The sequence below is a fragment of the Ranitomeya imitator genome, chromosome 5 (assembly GCF_032444005.1).
Source record: "Ranitomeya imitator isolate aRanImi1 chromosome 5, aRanImi1.pri, whole genome shotgun sequence".
NCBI lineage: Eukaryota > Metazoa > Chordata > Amphibia > Anura > Dendrobatidae > Ranitomeya > Ranitomeya imitator.
In genome coordinates, this window is record NC_091286.1 from 476,066,679 (window position 1) to 476,090,046 (window position 23,368).

At 46.2% G+C, this 23,368-nt stretch overlaps 1 protein-coding gene across 1 annotated transcript; it reads left to right on the forward strand.

Annotated features, from left to right (window-relative positions):
* Positions 1-18,468: 18,468 nt before the first annotated feature.
* Positions 18,469-23,210, forward strand: LOC138637807 (uncharacterized). The gene is made up of 2 exons (XM_069726729.1): positions 18,469-18,918; positions 21,945-23,210. Exon 2 carries the CDS (start codon positions 21,951-21,953, stop codon positions 23,208-23,210), a length of 1,260 nt encoding a protein of 419 aa, XP_069582830.1. The 5' UTR covers positions 18,469-18,918; positions 21,945-21,950.
* The last annotated feature ends 158 nt before the right edge of the window (positions 23,211-23,368 follow it).

The following is a 23,368-nucleotide window of genomic DNA, read 5'->3' on the forward strand; positions in this document are numbered from 1 at the left end:
TCCTGGGACAAAGTCAAATTGTCCACTACATGAGTCCAAATCTGCTGCAACCTATCCACCACAGTATCCACACCAGGACAGTCCGAAGACTCAACCTGCCCTGAAGAGAAACGAGGGTGGATCCCAGATTCGCAGAAAAACGGCGAAACCAAAGTAGCCGAGCTGGCCCGATTATTAAGGGCGAACTCAGCCAAAGGCAAAAAGGACACCCAATCATCCTGATCAGCAGAAACAAAACATCTCAGATATGTTTCCAAGGTCTGATTGGTTCGTTCAGTCTGGCCATTTGTCTGAGGATGGAAAGCCGAGGAAAAAGACAAATCAATGCCCATCCTAGCACAAAAGGCTCGCCAAAACCTCGAAACAAACTGGGAACCTCTGTCAGAAACGATGTTCTCTGGAATGCCATGTAAACGAACCACATGCTGGAAAAACAATGGCACCAAATCAGAGGAGGAAGGCAATTTAGACAAGGGCACCAAATGGACCATCTTAGAGAAGCGATCACAAACCACCCAAATGACCGACATTCTTTGAGAGACGGGGAGATCCGAAATAAAATCCATAGAGATATGTGTCCAAGGCCTCTTCGGGACCGGCAAGGGCAAAAGCAACCCACTGGCACGAGAACAGCAGGGCTTAGCCCGAGCACAAATCCCACAGGACTGCACAAAAGAACGCACATCCCACGACAGACGGCCACCAAAAGGATCTAGCCACCAAATCTCTGGTACCAAAGATTCCAGGATGAGCAGCCAACACCGAACAATGAACCTCAGAGATAACTTTATTCGTCCACCTATCAGGGACAAACAGTTTCTCCGTTGGGCAACGGTCAGGTCTATTAGCCTGAAATTTTTGCATCACCCGCCGCAAATCAGGGGAGATGGCAGACAAAATTACCCCCTCTTTGAGAATACCCGCCGGCTCAGGCAAACCCGGAGAATCGGGCACAAAACTCCTAGACAGGGCATCCGCCTTCACATTTATAGAGCCCAGAAGGTACGAAACCACAAAGTCAAAACGGGAGAAAAACAGCGACCAACGAGCCTGTCTAGGATTCAACCGTTTGGCAGACTCGAGATAAGTCAAGTTCTTGTGATCAGTCAAGACCACCACGCGATGCTTAGCTCCTTCAAGCCAATGACGCCACTCCTCGAATGCCCACTTCATGGCTAGCAACTCTCGATTGCCAACATCATAATTTCACTCAGCAGGCGAAAATTTCCTGGAAAAGAAGGCGCATGGTTTCATCACCGAGCAATCAGAACTTCTCTGCGACAAAACAGCCCCTGCTCCAGTTTCAGAAGCATCAACCTCGACCTGGAACGGAAGCGAAACATCTGGCTGGCACAACACAGGGGCAGAAGAAAAACGACGCTTCAACTCCTGAAAAGCCTCCACAGCAGCAGAAGACCAATTGACCACATCAGCACCCTTCTTGGTTAAATCAGTCAACGGTTTAGCAATACTAGAAAAATTATTGATGAAGCGACGATAAAAATTAGCAAAGCCCAGGAACTTCTGCAGACTCTTCAGAGATGTTGGCTGAGTCCAATCATAAATGGCCTGAACTTTAACAGGGTCCATCTCGATAGTAGAAGGAGAAAAAATGAACCCCAAAAATGAAACCTTCTGAACACCAAAGAGACACTTTGACCCCTTCACAAACAAAGAATTAGCACGCAGGACCTGGAACACCATTCTGACCTGCTTCACATGAGACTCCCAATCATCCGAGAAGACCAAAATATCATCCAAGTATACAATCAGGAATTTATCCAGGTACTCTCGGAAGATGTCATGCATAAAGGACTGAAACACTGATGGAGCATTAGAAAGCCCGAATGGCATAACCAGGTACTCAAAATGGCCTTCGGGCATATTAAATGCTGTTTTCCATTCATCACCCCGTTTGATACGCACAAGATTATATGCACCACGAAGATCTATCTTGGTGAACCAACTAGCCCCCTTAATCCGAGCAAACAAATCAGACAGCAGCGGCAAGGGGTACTGAAATTTGACCGCAATTTTATTTAGAAGGCGGTAATCAATACAAGGTCTCAGCGAACCATCCTTCTTGGCCACAAAAAAGAACCCCGCTCCCAATGGCGACGATGACGGGCGAATATGACCCTTCTCCAAAGACTCCTTCACGTAACTCCGCATAGCGGCGTGCTCAGGTACAGACAAATTAAACAGTCGACCTTTACGAAACTTACTACCAGGAATCAAATCGATAGCACAATCACAATCCCTATGCGGAGGTAGGGCATTGGACTTGGGCTCATCGAATACATCCCGGTAATCAGACAAGAACTCTGGGACCTCAGAAGGGGTGGATGATGAGATAGACAGAAATGGAACATCACCATGTACCCCCTGACAACCCCAGCTGGACACAGACATTGATTTCCAATCTAATACTGGGTTATGGACTTGTAGCCATGGCAACCCCAACACGACCACATCATGCAGATTATGCAACACCAGAAAGCGAATATCCTCCTGGTGCGCAGGAGCCATGCACATGGTCATCTGGGTCCAATACTGAGGCTTATTCTTGGCCAAAGGCGTAGCATCAATTCCTCTCAATGGAATAGGACACTGCAAGGGCTCCAAGACAAACCCACAGCGCCTAGCAAACTCCAAGTCCATCAAATTCAGGGCAGCGCCTGAATCCACAAATGCCATGACAGAATAGGAAGACAAAGAGCAGATCAAAGTAACGGACAAAAGAAATTTCGACTGTACCGTACCAATGGTGGCAGACCTAGCGAACTGCTTAGTGCGCTTAGGACAATCGGAGATAGCATGAGTGGAATCACCACAGTAGAAACACAGCCCATTCTGACGTCTGTGTTCTTGCCTTTCAGCTCTGGTCAAAGTCCTATCGCACTGCATAGGCTCAGGTTTATGCTCAGATAATACCGCCAAATGGTGCACAGATTTACGCTCACGCAAGCGTCGACCGATCTGAATGGCCAAAGACATAGACTCATTCAGACCAGCAGGCATAGGAAATCCCACCATGACATCCTTAAGGGCTTCAGAGAGACCCTTTCTGAACATAGCTGCCAGCGCACATTCATTCCATTGAGTGAGCACGGACCACTTTCTAAACTTCTGACAATAAATCTCTATCTCATCCTGACCCTGACACAGAGCCAGCAAATTTTTCTCTGCCTGATCCACTGAATTAGGTTCATCGTACAGCAATCCGAGCGCCAGAAAAAACGCATCAATATTACATAATGCAGGATCTCCTGGCGCAAGGGAAAATGCCCAGTCTTGAGGGTCACCACGTAATAAAGAAATAATGATCTTAACTTGTTGAACTGGGTCACCAGAGGAGCGGGGTTTCAAAGCCAGAAATAGTTTACAATTATTTTTAAAATTCAAAAACTTAGCTCTATCTCCAGAAAATAACTCAGGAATAGGAATTTTAGGTTCTAACATAGGATTCTGAACCACTAAATCTTGAATATTCTGTATATTTATAGCGAGATTATCCATCAAAGAGAACAGACCCTGAATGTCCATGTCCACACCTGTGTTCTGAACCACCCTGATGTTAAGGGGAAAAGAAAGACAGAACACAGTGCAAAGAAAAAAAAATGGTCTCAGAACTTCTCTTTTCCCTCTATTGAGAAGCATTAGTACTTTGGGCCTCCAGTACTGTTATGAACAGGTGATTCAGAACCACAATGGACCTTGAAGTTCAGAGCACACAAAGTGACCTGACAATTACCAAAAACATAGGACGAGCTCTGAGACGTGGGAACTCTGCTGACCGCAATCCCTAATCCTATCCAACCACACTAAAGGTAGCCGTGGAGGGCTCCTGACCAATCCTATGCGCCTCGAGCACAGCCTGAGAAACTAGCTAGCCCTATGAAAGAAAAATAAGCCTACCTTGCCTCAGAGAAATACCCCAAAGGAAAAGGCAGCCCCCCACATATAATGACTGTGAGTTGAGATGAAAATACAAACGCAGAGATGAAATAGATTTAGCAAAGTGAGGCCCAACTTACTGAACAGACCGAAGATAGGAAAGATTGCTTTGCGGTCAACACAAAACCCTACAAACAACCACGCAGAGGGGGCAAAAAGACCCTCCGCACCGACTAACGGTACGGAGGTGCTCCCTCTGCGTCCCAGAGCTTCCAGCAAGCAAGAAAAACCAATATAGCAAGCTGGACAGAAAAAATAGCAAACAAAAAAACACAAGCAAAACTTAGCTTATGCAGGATAGACAGGCCACAGTGACGATCCAGGAGAAAGCAAGACCAATACTAGAACATTGACTGGAGGCCAGGATCAAAGCACTAGGTGGAGTTAAATAGAGCAGCACCTAACGACTTAACCTCATCACCTGAGGAAGGAAACTCAGAAGCCGCAGTACCACTCTCATCCACCAAAGGAAGCTCATAGACAGAACCAGCCGAAGTACCACTCACGACCACAGGAGGGAGCTTGGCCACAGAATTCACAACAGTAACTGCTGCAGAGAGAGAGAGAGGATGTGGCAGATCTGTGCCTTCTACCAGGGCTGTGGAGTTGGAGTCATGGAGTCGGAGTTTGTGTCCATTTTAGTGGAGTCTGTATTAAATGGACCGAGCACGACTCCTAAAATATCTAATACATTGGGTACAGTAATTCAATGCAGTATGTACTGTAAATTTTTTTATACGAATTTGAGAAAGTTTTAAAATGTGCTATAAATGTCTGATCTATTGCTGATGTAAGGAGACTTTTAATTGAGATGAATCTGTGCTGCACTTTATGTACATGCTCAGAAATGAGGAAATGCTGAGGATTCAGAGTCGGGAGTCAGGGAAATTGAGGAGTTGAAGGTTTACCTTACAGACTCCACAACCCTGCCTGCTACGTGCCCAAATGAAACACCTTCCTCTGGTGCACCTCCCTCAGGACGTTCTGCGTTATTTCTTAGGTATGAGTACTGCTGGACAATGAGTACAGAACAAGTAGAGGTGGTTTTAGATTGGTTGGCTGACAGTGCCTCCAGATCCTTTGCTTGGTCTTCCACCTGGTCCCCTGATGAAAGTGCAGATTTTGCACCTGCGCCCCATGGGAATCTGTGTTCCACCTCACTCCCTTACATATCAGGCAATCATGGAAAACATATGGAAGAAACCTGGAGCTTACATTCCCAATAATCACTTTTATTTTTCTTATCCTTCGATTGTGGAGGAGTAGTCCTGTGCTTAGTTTTAGATCTATTAAACATCATATTAGTAGCCCTCACAGGTCTAAATCTTTCATTCCACTGTGAACCGGCACCTGCACCCAACACTAGATCTTCATCCACAGATGAGGCCGAAGAAAATGAGTTGGATCGAGTTTGGGAGGGTGACACCCTCTGATTACTTTGCCCGGGTCTACGCCATTTATATACCCGATGATTCTTATAGTCACCGAGGTCCCTCTGATAATTCTTACTCTTGACCTGAAAAATATCCTTTTCCCATTTCAAAAAGTCTGCGTCAAGATCAGCATTGAGTTTAGACATGGCCTCTGCTGTCATCTGTTTAGCCAGCGTCTCCTGAATCCCATGAATCTCCTCCTCCATCTCTTTAATCATACTCTCATTAGATTGAATGAGCAGCTGCATAAAGCTCATGGAACAGGTGTTAGCAGTCTCTTCCCATTTATGTTTGAATTCCTCATTGTCCATATTAAACGAGGGGAAGACCTGGACCCTCAGGCCCCTGGGAATGAGACCCTTTACAACATAACTCTCCAAAAATGATTAGTTCCACCACCACCGTGTGCACTTATTCAAAAGGTCCCTAAGTTTAACAACGAGATCACCAATACCCTTGGAGTCTGGATTAAAAGTTGGGAGATGCATCATCACTAAAGACCTGATCCAATTTAGTCAGCCACGTTTTATCCCGTGCCTGAAAGTCTATCTGTCCCAGAGGCGTTCCTGTGAAAATACACAGTAAATAGATTATAATGACATACCAGAACTGATAAAGGAAGACCATATTAAAACAGAATGCTCCTAAACAACAATGGAAAACATATGGAAGAAACCTGGAGCTTTACATTCCCAATAATCACTAGTAGAGATATAATAATGAATGCCCAAAAGATTGCTGTAAAATATATATATAGCTCTCTTTATTAATTATATAGCATAAACAAGGCAAACAAGAATCACACAAAATAAACAGAAAATAATACCACAACTATTGGACAGGTCTGATAGCAAATGATGCAAAAAATCTGGCGTGGCAGGCTATCCGTAACATGAGAGCATTCCCAGTACCCTCACATATATATGTATAAAGGGGGAAAAAATGACCTCAAGGAATAAACCTATAAACTGGGCTAAAGACCATACAGGTCCTGTCAATAATATAGATGAACCGCAAGGGCTACAAGTAAAGTGCAAGTAGTGCATATGAAAAAATCAACAGGCCAGTCTTACCCATCGGATGCCAGATGCCACAGCTCAGGTACCCCAACGCGCTTTTCGCTGCTGCTTCCTCAGGGGGCAGTGTGTCAATGTGGAACATAAACTGGCTTACATACCCCTCTCTGACTCAGAGGCACCAATCCCACAACAAGGGAGGAGTGGTTAGCATCGACCGCTTCTGTGAGCGCATGAAGGCGGGGACGGCCGCCGCCCGGCGTCACATCCAGCGTCAAGGAGCAAAGAGTAATGGGAAAGTTCCCATAGTAACCGCTATGCTGGCTGCTCCATACAGAGTGCGTCCCTCTCTGGCGATCCAGCGCCACGCAGATCTGAGCTCCTCATCCTGATTATGGGCCACAGACTCCATTAGCGGCTTAGTTCGCCTAGAGCCCCTTCGTTTTCTCATTTATTGCATTGCTCCACAGTTTCTCTTTAGAAGGTGATTTTTCCTTCCACATGTTGTAACCAGCTTAACCAGATAAATTGGAAATTGTTCTGAAGAAGGTCCAGTGGGACCGAAAATGTTTAACTGTTGAAACTGTATCTGGGACGTGCAATAAAGTCAATTAACTTCACCTTACAACCGATTTGAGTGCCAAGTTTATTGTATACATTGATTGACGGGTTGGAGACCCTACTTGAGCACCATATCTCACCATCCAGCAGAGTGCCGTGTTTTGTACATTAAAGGTGCTCCATCATGCTGGAAAAGGCATTGTTGGGCGCCAAACTGCTCTTGGATGGTTGGGAGAAGTTGCTCTTGGAGGACATTCTGGTACCATTCTTTATTCATGGCTGTGTTTTTAGGCAAGACGGTGAGTGAGACGATTCCCTTGGCTGAGAAGCAACTCCACACATGAATGGTTTCAGGATGCTTTACAGTTGGCATGAGACAAGACTGGTGGTAGCGCTCACCTCTTCTTCTCCGAATAAACTGTTTTCCAGATGTCCCAAACAATCGAAAATGGGATTCATCAGAGAAAATGACTTTGCCCCAGTCCTCAGCAGTCCACTCCCTGTACCTTTTGCAGAATATTAGTCGGTCCCTGATGTTTTTTTCTGGAGAGAAGTGGCTTCTTTGCTGCCCTCCTTGAAACCAGGCCTTGCTCAAAGAGTCTCCGCCTCACAGTGCGTGCAGAAGCACTCACACCAGCCTGCTGCCATTCCTGAGCAAGCTCGGCACTGCTGGTAGTCCGATCCCGCAGCTGAAACAGTTTTAAGATACGGTCTTGGCGCTTGCTGGTCTTTCTTGGGCGCCCTGGAGCCTTTTTGACAACAATGGAAGCTCTCTCCTTGAAGTTCTTGATGATGCGATACATTGTTGACTGAGGTGCAATCTTTGTAGCTGCGATACTCTTCCCTGTTAGGCCATTTTTGTGCAGTGCAATGATGGCTGCACGTGTTTTAGAGATAACCATGGTTAACTGAAGAGAAACAATGATACCAAGCACCAGCCTCCTTTTAAAGTGTCCAGTGATGTCATTCTTACTTAATCATGACTGATTGATCGCCAGCCCTGCCCTCATCAACACCCACACCTGTGTTAATGGATCAATCACTAAAACGATGTTAGCTGCTCCTTTTAAGGCAGGACTGCAATGATGTTGAAATGTGTTTTGGGGGTTAAAGTTCATTTTCTGGGCAAATATTGACTTTGCAAGTACAGTAATTGCTGTTAAGCTGATCACTCTGACATTCAGGAGTATATGCAAATTGCCATTAGAAAAAATGAAGCAGTAGACTTTGGAAAAATAATATTTGTCTCATTCTCAAAATTTTTGTCCATGACTGTACATAATAAACACAGAAATAATGACAATGCATAAAAATAACCAACCATAGTGAAAAAATAAAGAAAGAAATAATAAAGGACAAAAAAGACAGACAAAAAAATATATAAAAAGAAAAGAACAAAAACAATTATAAACAAAAATAAATATATATGGATCGCCCCTACGTAAGGGCAATGGGGTACTCTGTACCGGGTCCTTCAGTTCCCTCAGCGGGGATGTCACGGTGGCCCGACCCGGACCGTGGGCCTATGAGGGGTGCCCAATAAAAGGCAAAGTTCGTAGATAACGGTAGTGTTCGTGACGCCACCTGTGTTATTCGGTCAGAGTGACCGACGCTGCTTAGGGGTCCACTGGGGTGATGGAATGGCAGCTAGATGGCATACCTTCCCACAGGTGAAGTATATCCCAGGGCTTCCCAAAAATGTAGATGTTGATGGTGGATGGTCCAAGGTGCGGTAAATAACGAGGACACAATGGGTGCAGTCTCTTTACATTTACTGAAGGCTTCAGCATCCACAGTCCAGAGTGCCGGATGACAGGGTAGGCAGGGCCCGGCCGGTCTGATGGCAATTCCAGAGTCCCCTTATCCAGGTGGAAACCAATAGCCTTCCCCTTGTGCACAGTAACGTAGTAGGTCTCTACTTGCATTAGCTACCATAAGGTCCTCACTGTTGATACTTCTCTCTCTCGGTCCCCCAGATGGATAGGACATACCCGTATGACGGTGGTGGCCTGAGGCTATTTTATAGGGACCCTAGTGTCACCCGTCCTCCGCGTTGCCACCTTGTCTGCTTAGGTGTTTAGCTCAGACAGACAACTTGGAATTGACTGCCCTGCCGGTCTCTGAAGTAAAGCGTAGAGTCTATTACTCCCTCGGTGTTCCGGCCACCGGATCTGCACTTCAGATGGAGGCAGCCTGCTTCTACCTGGTCTCCCACTGATGTTTCACTCCTGTTGCTATGACTTCTGTGCTCACTCACTACATCACACTTCCTTTCGTGTCCTTTCTTAGGAGGCTGCCGCATGGGTTGCAGGCGCAGCTCCGTGTCCTTCTTTCCTTCCTCCTCAGACTACAGTCTGGATCTGATCAGAGATCAGCTCAGCCAGCTCGACCTGGAGACCTTTCCTCGTCGGCCCCCAGCCAGGAGCTCTCCTCTCCTCCGACTCCCTCTGATTGCCCAACTTCCTAACCAACCCACCAGTTTTACCCATGTGAGGAGTGGCCTAGTGAACAGAACCCTTAGCTCCCCCTGGTGGACTTGCTTGTGAAGTGTGTGTGGCTGTGATACCTGGCAGGGTGAACTCCTTTGGTGCCATCAGACGTAACATCGCTCCCTCTGGTGGGAGAACAACATTACTGCAACGACCAGGACTCTGGGGCGCTGCATATACACAAAACCACAACCAAAATAATAATGACCACAATAAACAGCCTATCGTCCACCACAGAATGAAGATATAAGTGTATAAAAATAACTAGTCCATCGGGCATTAATCATGATGTCCAGACAATCTGTCATGGTCCAACAGGAACTGACGATATTTCACCCATGGAGAGAATATATGGGCCCACGTACAGAACCGATCCACAAGGCATGAGTCACACTGAAGATATGAAGTTGTATCCAAAGCCAGAATATCCAATAGAACGTCCACTAATAATATACATGATATCAGGCAATCAGTCTGAGCACCAAGTCATACAGCAATCACTTCTACTTTTTGATGGCTCTGCTGGCTGTGGTTCTGTGGGCCATCCACCTGGACCTGGCCAACAATTGAAAGAAACTGATTACTCTGATGCCAAAGCACTTGTTCTGTTGGAGTATGAGTACATGGGAGCAGTAGTGCAAACGGTCAGCAGACCACTGCAGCACATCTCTGATGATGATGAGATACAAGTGTCAACTGCTGCAGCTTTCTGCTGTTTGTAGTCTTTGAAGGAGGGCACGGGTGAGGACTGGGTGGAACATTATGCAGAGGATTATTATTACCAATTTTTTTTAGAGCACCATTGATTCCATGGTGCTGCACATGAGGAGAGGGTACATGTAAGAAGAGGAACCGGACCGGGCGTACCTTTCTTGCTCAGGAACTGTCGGGACTGTCACCTTTGTTGTCTGGGGGAAAACTTAGAAACCTAGACCAACCTTTGCACTCAACAGCAGGGGATGTAGCTAGGCTAAGAATGGCAGAGTGCGCGAAAAGGCTTGGCGGGAGCACGCAGCGTGCAGCAGAGGAAGTTTGGTGCTGCATCCTCTGAGCACTGTGACAGCACAGGTCTGCCCTATAGTATCCCTGCTGCCACTTACAGAGACTGTGACCAGAGAGCTGCCTTTTGCCCGTTGGCTCCAGCTGCTCAAGGTACCCAACGCTGCGGGTCAGTAAATATCGCGTGCGTGCCGCCTGAGAGATATTGGGTGACTCACCGAGAACTGTTCCCTCTCTCACCCGCATATTTCTGCCAAGCTTCATCAAGCTCCGGCAGTGTTGAGACTGCCCTTCACTCTGCAACCCGAATCCTGGCCCCTGGACCCTGCAAAAGATGTCAAGGACTCACCATCACCGCCAGGAACCAGATCAACGCCTGCAGGATAATATCAGATTCATCACGTGCTAACCGCGTTGGCACCACCGTTTGAACCTAGGACTCTGCAGCCAGGAAGCCGTCAGACTGATAAGTTGACCCTAATGAACAGTTTTTATACTTATTGCCCTCGTTACCTCCCACAGCACACCTATTGTGCTCATATCACCTGCCATACCCCTTCCTCTACTTTCCCCTCCCTGTGTGGAGTATTCCCCTGTTCAAGTAAAAATTAATGTTAACCCTCGCTCTGCCTCCTGTCTGTTACTGCATCCCACAACCTGCTCACATACACACAAAACAAAAATAGACACGTACATAGGGGAGAGGACCCTACAGGATAACTGATAAGGGGACAGTAGGTTCGGGGGCTGCAGCAGCTCTGGTGTTGGCGAGGTGGAAGCAGGGTCATTGCAGGCAGTAAGCTGTTCTGAAGTTTTGTAGATCCACTTCTAATTTCAGAATGTGGGGGATAATAGGTGTTGGGCCACAGAATTCTACAGGATGAGGAATACTAGGGAGAAGTCTTGCAAGCGATTGGATGAGGAACATATGATTGTGGAGGAGATAAGGAGGTCTTGGGAGGACGAGAGATTATGTGGTGGGAGATATCATGATAGTAGTTCAGAGATATATGGGGGAGACAGATTATAGATGGCTTTGTAGGTCAGTGTTACTAGTTTGAAGTGACTACATTGTAGAACTGGGAGACAATCAAGGGATTAGCAGAGGGGAGAAGTGGAGAAGTAGCGAGAACAGAAGTGGTTAGTAGGGCAGAAGAGTTGAGAACAGACTGGAGAGGTGTGAGGATGCAATGGGGATGATGAGGTTCTAGGCCCACATAGAGTCAAGGCCCATGCTGTCCCAGCTGCACAACAAGAGGGAGCAGGGTACAAAAGTGACAAGGCCGTCTCCTAGCCATTAAGTTGACTGCTACTGAACACCAAAGTCCGGCCCCTAGCCATTATGTCTGCTGCTACAAAGCTCTGAGGCTTGGCCCATAGCTATTACGTTGGCTGTTACTGCGCACCGCGGCCGGCCTCTGGCTATTATGTCAGCTGCGACAAAGTACTGAGGCCAGCCATTAGCCATTAAGCTGGCTGGTACTGTGCACTGCGGCTGGCCCGTAGCCATTAAGTCAAATGTCTCTGTCCATGTTACCTCCTCCTTCTATTCCTCTACCTCCACCATTTCCTCATCCAGTCAGAAAGTGAAGGCTGTCTATGCTCTCTTTTTGCGTTCTAACCCTGCTGTTGCTTGCCTTTCTGCGCTGCAGCTTCACTTCTGCCTTCCTGCTTGCTACATCATATGTCATGTAAAAAAAAAAACACAAAATTGAGCTTAACTTAAGTTGGTACACATGCAGAGGTTAAACACATGTTCACATTGGCCACAAAACATTAAAACCTACAAGAGAAAAAAGTAAACGAAAACCCTGATGTAACTAAGTAAAAAAGCAAAAGTGCATTTAAATAACAGAGTTTTTAGTAATACTGTTTTTTGATTAAAAAATAGCACAAAAGCCATCCCACCTCATCATGGTAACTCTGATCGGGACAGTTCTACACTGTCTAATATTAAAACCTTACCATGTGTCAATGTTGACCTCAGTGTGAATAAGGGCAGACAAAAGGACTGAGCCCAACCAGTGAAACACTAGACTGGGGAAGCCTTATATAGTCTCTAGCTCAGAAACAGGGAGGCCACACCCCGGGTTGCACAGAATGCAACAATACAGAGAAAAAAAGAACACAAAATTGAGCTTAACTTAAGTTGGTATACATGCAGAGGTTAAACGCATGTTCACGTTGACCACAAAACATTAAAACCTACAAGAGAAAAAAACAGTTTTTAGTAATACTGTTTTTTGATTAAAAAAAAATAGCACAGAAGCCATCCCACCTCGTCACGGTAACTCTGATCGGGACAGTCCTACACTGTCTAATATTAAAACCTTACCCTGTATCAATGTTGACCTCAGTGTGAATAAGGGCAGACAAAAGGACTGGGCCCAACCAGTGAAACACTAGACTGGGGAAGTCTTATATAGTCTCTAGCTCAGAAACAGGGAGGCCACACCCCGGGTTTCACAGAATCTTCTGAGCCATTTTGTTTCTGCACGTGACATTGCCTTAATGAAATCACCCCCTCTCCAATGGGGGTGCACCACAGCTATGCCCATTATTTTCGTCCCATATACTCTTCCGCCATGTAATTCCGCAATATTAAAAATAAATTTATGGGTCATCCTTTGTCCCAACATTTTGCAGAATTACATGGCGGAAGAGTATATGGGACGAAAATAATAGGCATAGCTGTGGTGCACCCCCATTGGAGAGGGGGTGATTTCATTAAGGCAATGTCACGTGCAGAAACAAAATGGATTTTTCTCCTAGATAGTATTGCAACAAGAGGATTAAATATGGGTGCAGAACTTTTTGGTTTTTAATGAACTTCTCAACAAATTGGCTCAGAAGATTAGCAGCTATATAAGGACTGTGAATATGGTGCAGAGACCAACCCTGAAGAAGGAGACAGGCGTCTCCGAAACGCGTCGGTAGTTTGGTCCTAGCTGCACCCTGTATTCACTCATTCACCGGGGGATTCGGTCACGTGACATACTACGTCACTCAGGTCCTGCGCACCGCTTGTTCTCACCGCCGCTATCACACGCGGCGTCGGCTCTGCAGGATCCCGTCTCCACCCGGAGATCAGTTGGAGGGGGCTCACCGCCGGCCGGGGCAGCCACCCGCTTACAGCATCTTTATCATACGGACATCTGTCTCGCAGGAGGAACGTTCATATTCAGCAATTAGCAACGGAGGTAGGAATCACTCCTAAGCGCTACTACTTACTTTTTTCCTCTGTGAAACACACATACCGCCAATATATCAGCGTTGATTTGGTTATCAGACTATTACTATGTTTTTATCTTTATTCTTCTAAATCGGGGTATTTTGGTTCTATTAGATTATTTGTCCCTACTGTTGCCGCTATCTCTTCAGCGCATACCGATATATGCACTTTGTGCATATATTTATTTAACATCAGGGTTTTTGTTTACTTTTTTCTCTTGTAGGTTTTAATCATATGTCATGTACCTACAAGATGGATCGCCACCTTGCACATGCTGGAGAGACTGTGCATGCAGCAGCAGACCATACTGGAGTTTGATATGCAGCATGCACGGGTGAGTTGTTCTGCAGAACAACAACACTTTACAACCAATGAGTGGCCTTTCATGCAGGACATGTGTGCTGTGTTGCGCTGCTTCGAGTACTCCAGCAACATTTCCAGTGCTGATGATGTCATCATTCTTAACATTACTATCCCACTTCTATGCCTCTTAGAAAAACAAAGCTTCAGAAGATGATGGATGAGGTGGTGGCACAGGTGAAAGAGGAGAAGCAACAGTTGCCATTCACAACATTATCAGACAAGGCATCCACATGTCTTTGAGGATGGGTTCCTGTTATGATCTGGTGGTTTAGGAACAACATGAGACAAGCTCTGAAGGAGGTGGTATCTGTACTGACCGCAAACCCTGAACCTAGCAGCGCAACTAAAAATAGCCGTGGGGGGTACCTGACGCTCCCTAGACCCCTCAACACAGCCTAAGATCTAACTTCCCCTAAAGATGGAAACAGGAAACCTATCTTGCCTCAGAGAAAATCCCCAAAGGAAAGACAGCCCCCCACAAACATTGACGGTGAGAGGAGGGGAAAATAACATACGCAGAAATGAAATCAGATTTTAGCACAGGAGGCCAGTCTAGCTTGATAGACAGGACAGGAAAGGATACTGTGCGGTCAGTATAAAAACTACAAAACAATCCACACAGAGTTTACAAAATCTCCACACCTGACTAAAGGTGTGGAGGGTAAATCTGCTTCCCAGAGCTTCCAGCTAACAGAAAAAATCCATACTGACAACTGGACAAATATAGAATGCACAGAACAATAAGTCCACAGCATGTGGACTGAAATGAGCAAAGCCAGAACTTATCTTTGCAGAACTGGTCAGGAAACCAGGAGAATCCAAGCAGAGATGTGAATCCAGCTAGGAACATTGACAAGTGGCACAGGCTGAATAAAGAGCCAGACTTAAATATCGGACAATAAGTGGAGGCAGCTGATGACAGCTAACTCCAAGGAGCAGCCATACCACTAGAAACCACAAGAGGGAGCCCAAGAGCAGAACTCACAAAAGTGCCACTTACAACCACCGGAGGGAGCCCAAGATCGGAATTCACAACAGTACCCCCCCTTGAGGAGGGGTCACCGAACCCTCACCAGAGCCCCCAGGCCGATCAGGACGAGCCAAGTGAAAAGCACGAACCAAATCGGTAGCATGAACATCGGAGGCAACAACCCAAGAATTATCCTCCTGGCCATAACCCTTCCACTTGACAAGATACTGAAGCCTCCGCCTCGAAAAACGAGAATCCAAAATCTTCTCAACCTCATAATCCAACTCTCCCTCAACCAACACCGGGGCAGGAGGGTCAACCGAGGGAACAACGGGCACCACATATCTCCGCAACAAAGATCTATGGAACACATCATGAATAGCAAAAGAGGCAGGAAGAGCCAAACGAAAAGACACCGGATTAATAATTTCAGAAATGTTATAAGGACCAATAAACCGAGGCTTAAACTTAGGAGAAGAAACCTTCATAGGAACATGACGAGAAGACAACCAAACCAAATCCCCCACACGAAGCCGGGGACCAACACGCCGACGGCGGTTAGCAAAACGTTGAACCCTTTCCTGAGACAACGTCAAATTGTCCACCACATGAGTCCAAATCTGCTGCAGCCTGTCCACCACAGAATTAACACCAGGACAATCATAAGGCTCAACCTGCCCAGAAGAAAAACGAGGATGAAAACCAAAATTACAAAAGAAAGGTGAAACCAAAGTAGCCGAACTAGCCCGATTATTAAGGGCAAACTCGGCCAACGGCAAGAAAGACACCCAATCATCCTGATCAGCAGACACAAAGCATCTCAAATAGGTCTCCAAGGTCTGATTAATTCGCTCAGTTTGGCCATTAGTCTGAGGATGAAACGCCGAAGAAAAAGACAAATCAATGCCCATCCTAGCACAAAAGGCCCGCCAAAATCTAGAGACAAACTGAGAACCTCTGCCAGACACAATATTCTCCGGAATGCCATGCAAACAAACCACATGCTGAAAAAACAATGGAACCAGATCTGAGGAGGAAGGCAACTTAGGCAAAGGTACCAGATGGACCATTTTAGAGAACCGGTCACAAACAACCCAGATAACAGACATCTTCTGGGAAACAGGAAGATCCGAAATAAAATCCATGGAAATACGCATCCAGGGCCTCTCAGGGACCGGCAAAGGCAAAAGCAACCCACTAGCGCGGGAACAGCAAGGCTTGGCCCGGGCGCAAGTCCCACAGGACTGCACAAAAGCACGCACATCGCGAGACAAGGAAGGCCACCAAAAGGACCTAGCAACCAAATCTCTGGTACCCTAAAATCCCAGGATGACCAGCCAACAATGAACAATGAACCTCAGAAATTACCTTACTTGTCCATCTATCAGGAACAAACAGCTTCCCCACTGGACAGCGGTCAGGCCTATCAGCCTGAAATTCCTGAAGCACCCGCCGCAAATCAGGGGAGATAGCAAAAAGAATCACCCCCTCCTTAAGAATGCCAACCGGCTCCAGGACTCCAGGAGAATCAGGGGAAAAACTCCTAGAGAGGGCATCAGCCTTAACATTCTTAGATCCCGGAAGATACGAGACCACAAAATCAAAACGGGAGAAAAACAGGGACCATCAAGCCTGTCTAGGATTCAGCCGCTTGGCCGACTCGAGGTAAATCAGATTCTTATGATCGGTCAGGACCACAACACGGTGTTTAGCTCCCTCAAGCCAATGTCGCCACTCCTCAAACGCCCACTTCATAGCCAACAACTCCCGATTGCCGACATCATAATTGCGTTCCGCAGTCGAAAACTTTCTGGAAAAAAAAGCACATGGTTTCATCAAAGAACCATCAGACTCCCTCTGAGACAAAACGGCCCCTGCCCCAATCTCAGAAGCGTCGACCTCAACCTTAAAAGGAAGAGAAACATCCGGTTGACGCAATACAGGGGCAGAAGTAAATCGGCGTTTAAGCTCCTGAAAGGCCTCAACAGCCTCAGAGGACCAATTAGTCACATCAGCGCCTTTCTTCGTCAAATCAGTAAGAGGCTTAACCACACTGGAAAAGTTGGCAATGAAACGGCGATAGAAATTAGAAAAGCCCCAAAATTTTTGAAGTCCCTTCACAGATGTGGGTTGGATCCAGTCATGAATAGCTTGGACCTTAACAGGATCCATTTCTATAGACGAGGGAGAAAAAATAAAACCCAATAAAGAGACCTTCTGAACTCCGAATAGGCACTTAGACCCCTTCACAAATAAAGCATTATCACGAAGGATCTGGAACACCATCCTGACCTGCTTCACATGAGACTCCCAATCATTGGAAAAAATCAAAATATCATCCAAATATACGACCATGAATTTATCAAGATAATTGCGGAAAATATCATGCATGAAAGACTGGAACACAGATGGAGCATTAGAGAGCCCAAATGGCATCACAAGGTATTCAAAATGGTCTTCGGGCGTATTAAATGCAGTTTTCCATTCGTCACCCTGTTTAATACGAACAAGATTATATGCCCCTCGGAGGTCAATCTTAGTAAACCAACTAGCCCCCTTAATCTGAGCAAACAAATCAGTAAGCAGAGGTAAGGGGTATTGAAATTTGACTGTGATCTTATTAAGAAGACGATAATCAATACAGGGTCTCAAGGAGCCATCCTTCTTAGCAACAAAAAAGAAACCCGCTCCCAATGGTGACGAAGAGGGCCGAATATGCCCTTTCTCCAAAGATTCCTTAACATAGCTCCGCATGGCGGCATGCTCTGGCACAGACAGATTGAAAAGTCGGCCCTTAGGGAACTTACAACCAGGAATCAAGTTAATAGCACAATCACAGTCCTTATGTGGAGGAAGGGAACTGGACTTGGGCTCATCAAATACATCCTGGAAATCCGACAAAAACTCAGGGACCTCAGAAGAGGGGGAAGAGGAAATTGACATCAAAGGAACGTCACTATGTACTCCTCGACAACCCCAACTAGTCACCGACATAGTTTTCCAATCCAGCACCGGATTATGTTCCTGTAACCATGGAAATCCCAGCACAACAACATCATGCAGGTTATGCAACACCAGAAAACGGCAATCTTCCTGATGTGCAGGAGCCATGTACATGGTCATCTGCATCCAGTACTGAGGTTCATCCTTGGCCAAGGGTGTAGCATCAATGCCCCTCAAAGGAATAGGGCTCTGCAAAGGCTGCAAGAAAAAACCACAGCGCCTGGCGAATTCTAAGTCCATTAACTTCAGGGCAGCGCCTGAATCCACAAATGCCATGACAGAAAAGGACGACAATGAGTAAATCAGGGTCACAGATAAGAGAAATTTAGGCTGTATTGTACTAATGGTAACAGACCTAGCGACTCTCTTAGTACGCTTAGGGCAATCAGAGATAACATGAGCCGAATCACCACAGTAAAGGTACCGTCACACTAGACGATTTTACAACGAGAACGACAACGATCCGACCAAAATGAGATCGCTGGAACGTCGCTGTTTAGGTCGCTGCAGAGATGCCAAACACACCAACCTACGAACGATGCTGGAGCGATACAGTGACGTAACAGCGACTCACAGATCGTCCTCGCTAGTCGTTTGCTCAGTGTCACACAGCAAGAGTGTAACGATCTAACGATGCAGACGTAGCCAGATAGGTGTGTTTTATGCACAGGGAGACACCCAGGATGTGACGTTACGGCGTCCCGGAATATAAACCGCAACTCTACAGCGATTGATTCATATTGTTGGAGCGCTGTGTCTTCACGGTCTTCTGCCTTTCCAGCGTCCTGTTCGGAACGATCCTTCGCCAGCTACGATCCTCTTCTCCCGTGGACGTTCTGTCTAGAACGTATTCTACTGCAGGCGTCTTCATCGTTTCTTTTCTTGCTCATCAACGGTATGAAATGTCTTTCAGTTGTTTGTTTCTTTTGTGTATAGTTATGGCTATTCAATAATGTTTATCTATGTATATGGTGTAATGATTGATAAAACACCTCCGGCAGCCATCTTGTGCATCTGGCAAGCAGACGCACAAGATGGAGGCATTACTATGCGGTTTGCAAACTCAGTTGCGCTGTCTGCCAATTTTGCACACACCATATGGAAAGGTAAACTAGCTGTCTGCCAATTTTGCACACACTATATGGAAAGGTTAACTAATTCTCTTGTGTCTGCCTTGGCTGGCCCTAGCGTGCTCCTCTAGTAAATAAAACAGCACACAACTTAAAGGAACGAAATTTTTTTTTTTTAGAAACTGAACTGATTTTTTTTTTTTTCAACAAAACAATAACATCTGTCAAGAAAAACAGAAAAAAAAACATTTTTAACGCCCGCGCGCCAAAAGGTGTCGCAGCGTGCGGCCATGTTGCTGCACTTGATGCTGCAGCAGCACTACTGTCCGCTCCAAGAGCGCTACTGTCCGCTCCAGTCCCTCTTGTTTGGCCAGCAGCTCTCTCACAGTGTCCGGTTCTGTAGATAGAAGATAGAATAAAAGTCTTATTTTTTTGTCCTGTCCCAGAGGTCTTTTTTTTTTTGGTTGCATTTTATTAGTCGCTGTCAAATGTGACATCCCACCGATAACCCCTCCCACTGTCTGTATACTTACGGAGAAGGGACGCCTGTTGTCCATCACTGGAGCTGCTTAGCATCCATCCCCTGTCTCGGGCCAGAGTTCCCGGAGCTAAAAGGAATCAAAATCATATCTGTTTAACAATTGAACTCGCTGTGGGGAACTGCTCGCAGTTTATCGTCACTTACGAATGCTCGCCTCTGGGGAGAATGATGCCGAGCCGGGGGAGGAAGATGGGTAGCGGAAGGGCGGAGTAGTGGCCTGCGGTGGGGTTACTGCATCTGTAATGTATACAATATTTCAGCTCACCTCTTATGTCCCATATGCCGTTATAATTTTGAAATGAATGATGGATAACTTACGTGACGGTCCAGCTTGTGGGCTGCTGCTGCTGCTGGAAGAAGTGGGGGAGGATAGTATCCTCTGTAGCCGGCGGCGTCTCTCTACACAAAAATAAAAGAAACACCATGTTTAGACAACAAAAGTACAGAGCTGTAGACATCACAATAAAACTAGACAATATTGACAGCAAAAGTTAGGAGCCTGAAATGAATGATGGATAACTTACGTGACGGTCCAGCTTGTGGGCTGCTGCTGGCCGCTGTGGTGGAGGCCAGTGCCCTCTGGTGCCGGCGGCGTCTCTCTACACAAAAAAATAAAAAAAAAGAAATCGCCATGTTTAGACAACAAAAGTACAGAGCTGTAGACATCACAATAAAACTAGACAACATTGACAGCAAAAGTTAGGAGCCTATCGAAATTCGGCTGCATCTGTAATGTATTCTATATTTCTGCTCCCCTGTAAAGTCCCATATGCAGTTATAAAATTGAAATGAATGATGGATAACTTACGTGACGGTCCAGGCTGTGGCCTGCTGCTGGCCGCTGTGGTGGAGGCCAGTGCCCTCTGGTGCCGGCGGCGTCTTTCTACACAAAAAAATAAAAAAAAGAAATCGCCATGTTTAGACAACAAAAGTACAGAGCTGTAGAAAAAAAAAAAAAAAGAGGCCATTTGCGGGAAGGAGTAAAAATCAATTTTGACAAGCTAAATGTAATTACATATATAGAACATAGGAAGCACCTCACGGCAGTGCACGTCTCCTGTTTCCCCCTACTGGCAGTGCGAGCAGGGTTGCCAACCTCCACGTAATGATTTCAGGACAATCGGGATTACAATTGTGGACATCCGTATAAATTAAATATGGGGGGTGGAGATTATGGAATTCATGACCTGACCAATTTTTACGCGACAACGCATTTTTGCGCTTGGACATTATAGAAATTTGAAAAGAAAATATGAAATTTTTGTCCTCGTAAGTCCCGGACAAGTTGGCAACCACGGGCACGAGTCTCCCATTTCCCCCCGCTCAGTACCGTGCGTCTTCCAATTCCACCATTCTGATACTTGCCTTGCTTTGCCTCCGCTCGCAAGTGTGCCAGATGGAGTGGCTGCTTATAGCGCAGGTCGGCCCACTTCTTGCGCAGTTGCAGCGCACTGCGCCGGATGCTAAACCTCCTCTCCATCATTTCTGCAATGCGGCCCAGCACTGCATTCTTGTGCAAATTTGGGTGGGCAGGCCGGCTCCTCCGTCCCTCATAGTCGAGGGCATCCATCCTGTCCACCAAAAAACGCACCTCGGCCTGCCCCAGAGGAGCACAGCGCTGTCTCGCCGCCATTTTCTAAAGATAGACGCTGTACGGCACCGCCTAACCACGCCCAGAGGAGGTCCTAGCTGCGGCGCGATCGGCATCGCTATAGCGTCTCTGATTATGCACAGCGTCGCGTTTGTGACGCCGGCTCCAGACATCCTTTTTTTTTGGCGTTCCTGTTACCAAGTCACAGCGTTTATTGTCTTGCTTTCAGTTTTGTAGTAGCTTGTATCGTAATTTTGGGATGTTAATGAGGTGCGGCTGTAGTGTTAAACGCTGCTTATTACACATGTAAATATAAATTTCCATTAAATCCTATGTTCACATTTCTGTAGAACAGGGCAGCGTCTGAGATGCAACGCTGAACAGATATGTGAGCACATGCCCAACGCCGCTTTTTGTGACCCATGCATTAACTTTTCCATGGTTTTAGGGTCAGAAAAAAAAACATCATGCATCGTCCTCTGTGTCCTGACGCATGATTCACAAAACGATAGGGCAACACGTTATTTCAGGCCCCTAGGTAAAATATAGTGGCACATGCATTGCCGTGGCTGCACCGAACAAAACGCTAATGTGAACTTTGCCTTCTAACCAAGAAAAAAAAAAAAAAAAGATGTGTGAACACTATGTTACAGTATTGGTTGTCTTGTGTCACTTTAGCAAATCATATGTAATAATTATTTTTTATTGTGCTTTTTCAGGTTGCCATGTCTCTTTCGGATGTACCTGCGATTGTAGCGGCTGCATTGCTGTTAGAAGCTCAGAACCAGCTGGAGGCTGAAGCGCGAAACAATCGTGCAAAGCGACAGCGCCGCATGTGGACCAGACAGTGGCTGCAGAAGAGGAATCAATTGTCCCACATGGGCCTAATCAGGGAACTGAAGGAGAACAACCCGCATGATTTCAAGAACTACCTGAGAATGTCCGAGGATTCATTTAATTTCCTACTTGAAGCTGTGGAACCTTATATTAGGCGGCAAAATACAAGGATGCGAGCTGCTGTCCCTGTGGATGAGAGACTGGCTGTTACGCTCCGGTTCCTGGCGACTGGAAGGTCTATGCAAGACTTGCATTACTGCGCTGCGATTTCCCGAACCCTACTCAGCGTCATAATTCCGGAGACATGTAAAGCAATTATCTCTGCTTTACACCAAAATTACATGCCTTTCCCGGAGACCCCGGATGATTGGAAAGAGATTTCAAGGGGATTTCATGAGCAATGGCAGTTCCCTAATTGCGGGGGTGCCTTGGATGGGAAACATGTCCGCATCACCCAACCACCACACTCCGGCTCCTTTTATTATAACTATAAGGGTTATTTCAGCGTTATTCTGATGGCCCTCGTTAATGCGAACTACGAATTTGTAAGTGTGTCTGTAGGGATCAACGGGAGATTATCTGATGGCGGAGTTTTGGAGCTAACCGATTTTGGGGACCGCTTGAAAGAAAACAAACTGGCCTTGCCTCCCAACAGTGACACTACTGAAAACATGAACTTTGTGTTTGTCGGAGATGAGGCGTTCCCACTGCATCCCAACCTTTTGAAGCCATTCTCCCAGAAAACTCTGACACCTGAGCGGCGCATATTTAATTACCGGCTTTCGAGAGCTAGACGCGTTGTGGAGAATGCGTTTGGAATCATGGCAAACCGATTTCGTGTTTTCCACACTGCAATGAACATGAAACTATCGTCTATAGACTCTGTGGTTCTTGCTTGTTGCGTCCTCCACAACTTTTTGCGCCGCCGTGATGCCACTGCATACAGCCCTCCACAGTATGTAGACTCTGTTGACCCTGCAAACGGGGATATAACCCAGGGAGAATGGCGTATAGACAATCACAGGGTTTCTGGCCTGGAAAGTCTGGGATCCGGAAGGAACAATGATGACGCGACAAATTGCAGGGAAAAATACTGTGACTTTTTCAATGGTCCAGGGGCTGTCTCATGGCAGCACCAACAATTGTAGCGCAACTGTAGGCATATCTTTTACCATTTATTATGGATTACATTTGTTTTTGTTCATCCGCTCTCGTGTACCATTCTTTTTAGAACCCAACCAATTTCTTTGTCAAGTAACAATGTCAACATAACGATATATCGATTTATGTACATTGTCTTGTTCTT

Bases quoted from the DNA above. Each gene is read 5' to 3' on its own strand.
- LOC138637807 (XM_069726729.1), top strand. From the start codon at position 21,951: ATGTCTCTTTCGGATGTACCTGCGATTGTAGCGGCTGCATTGCTGTTA.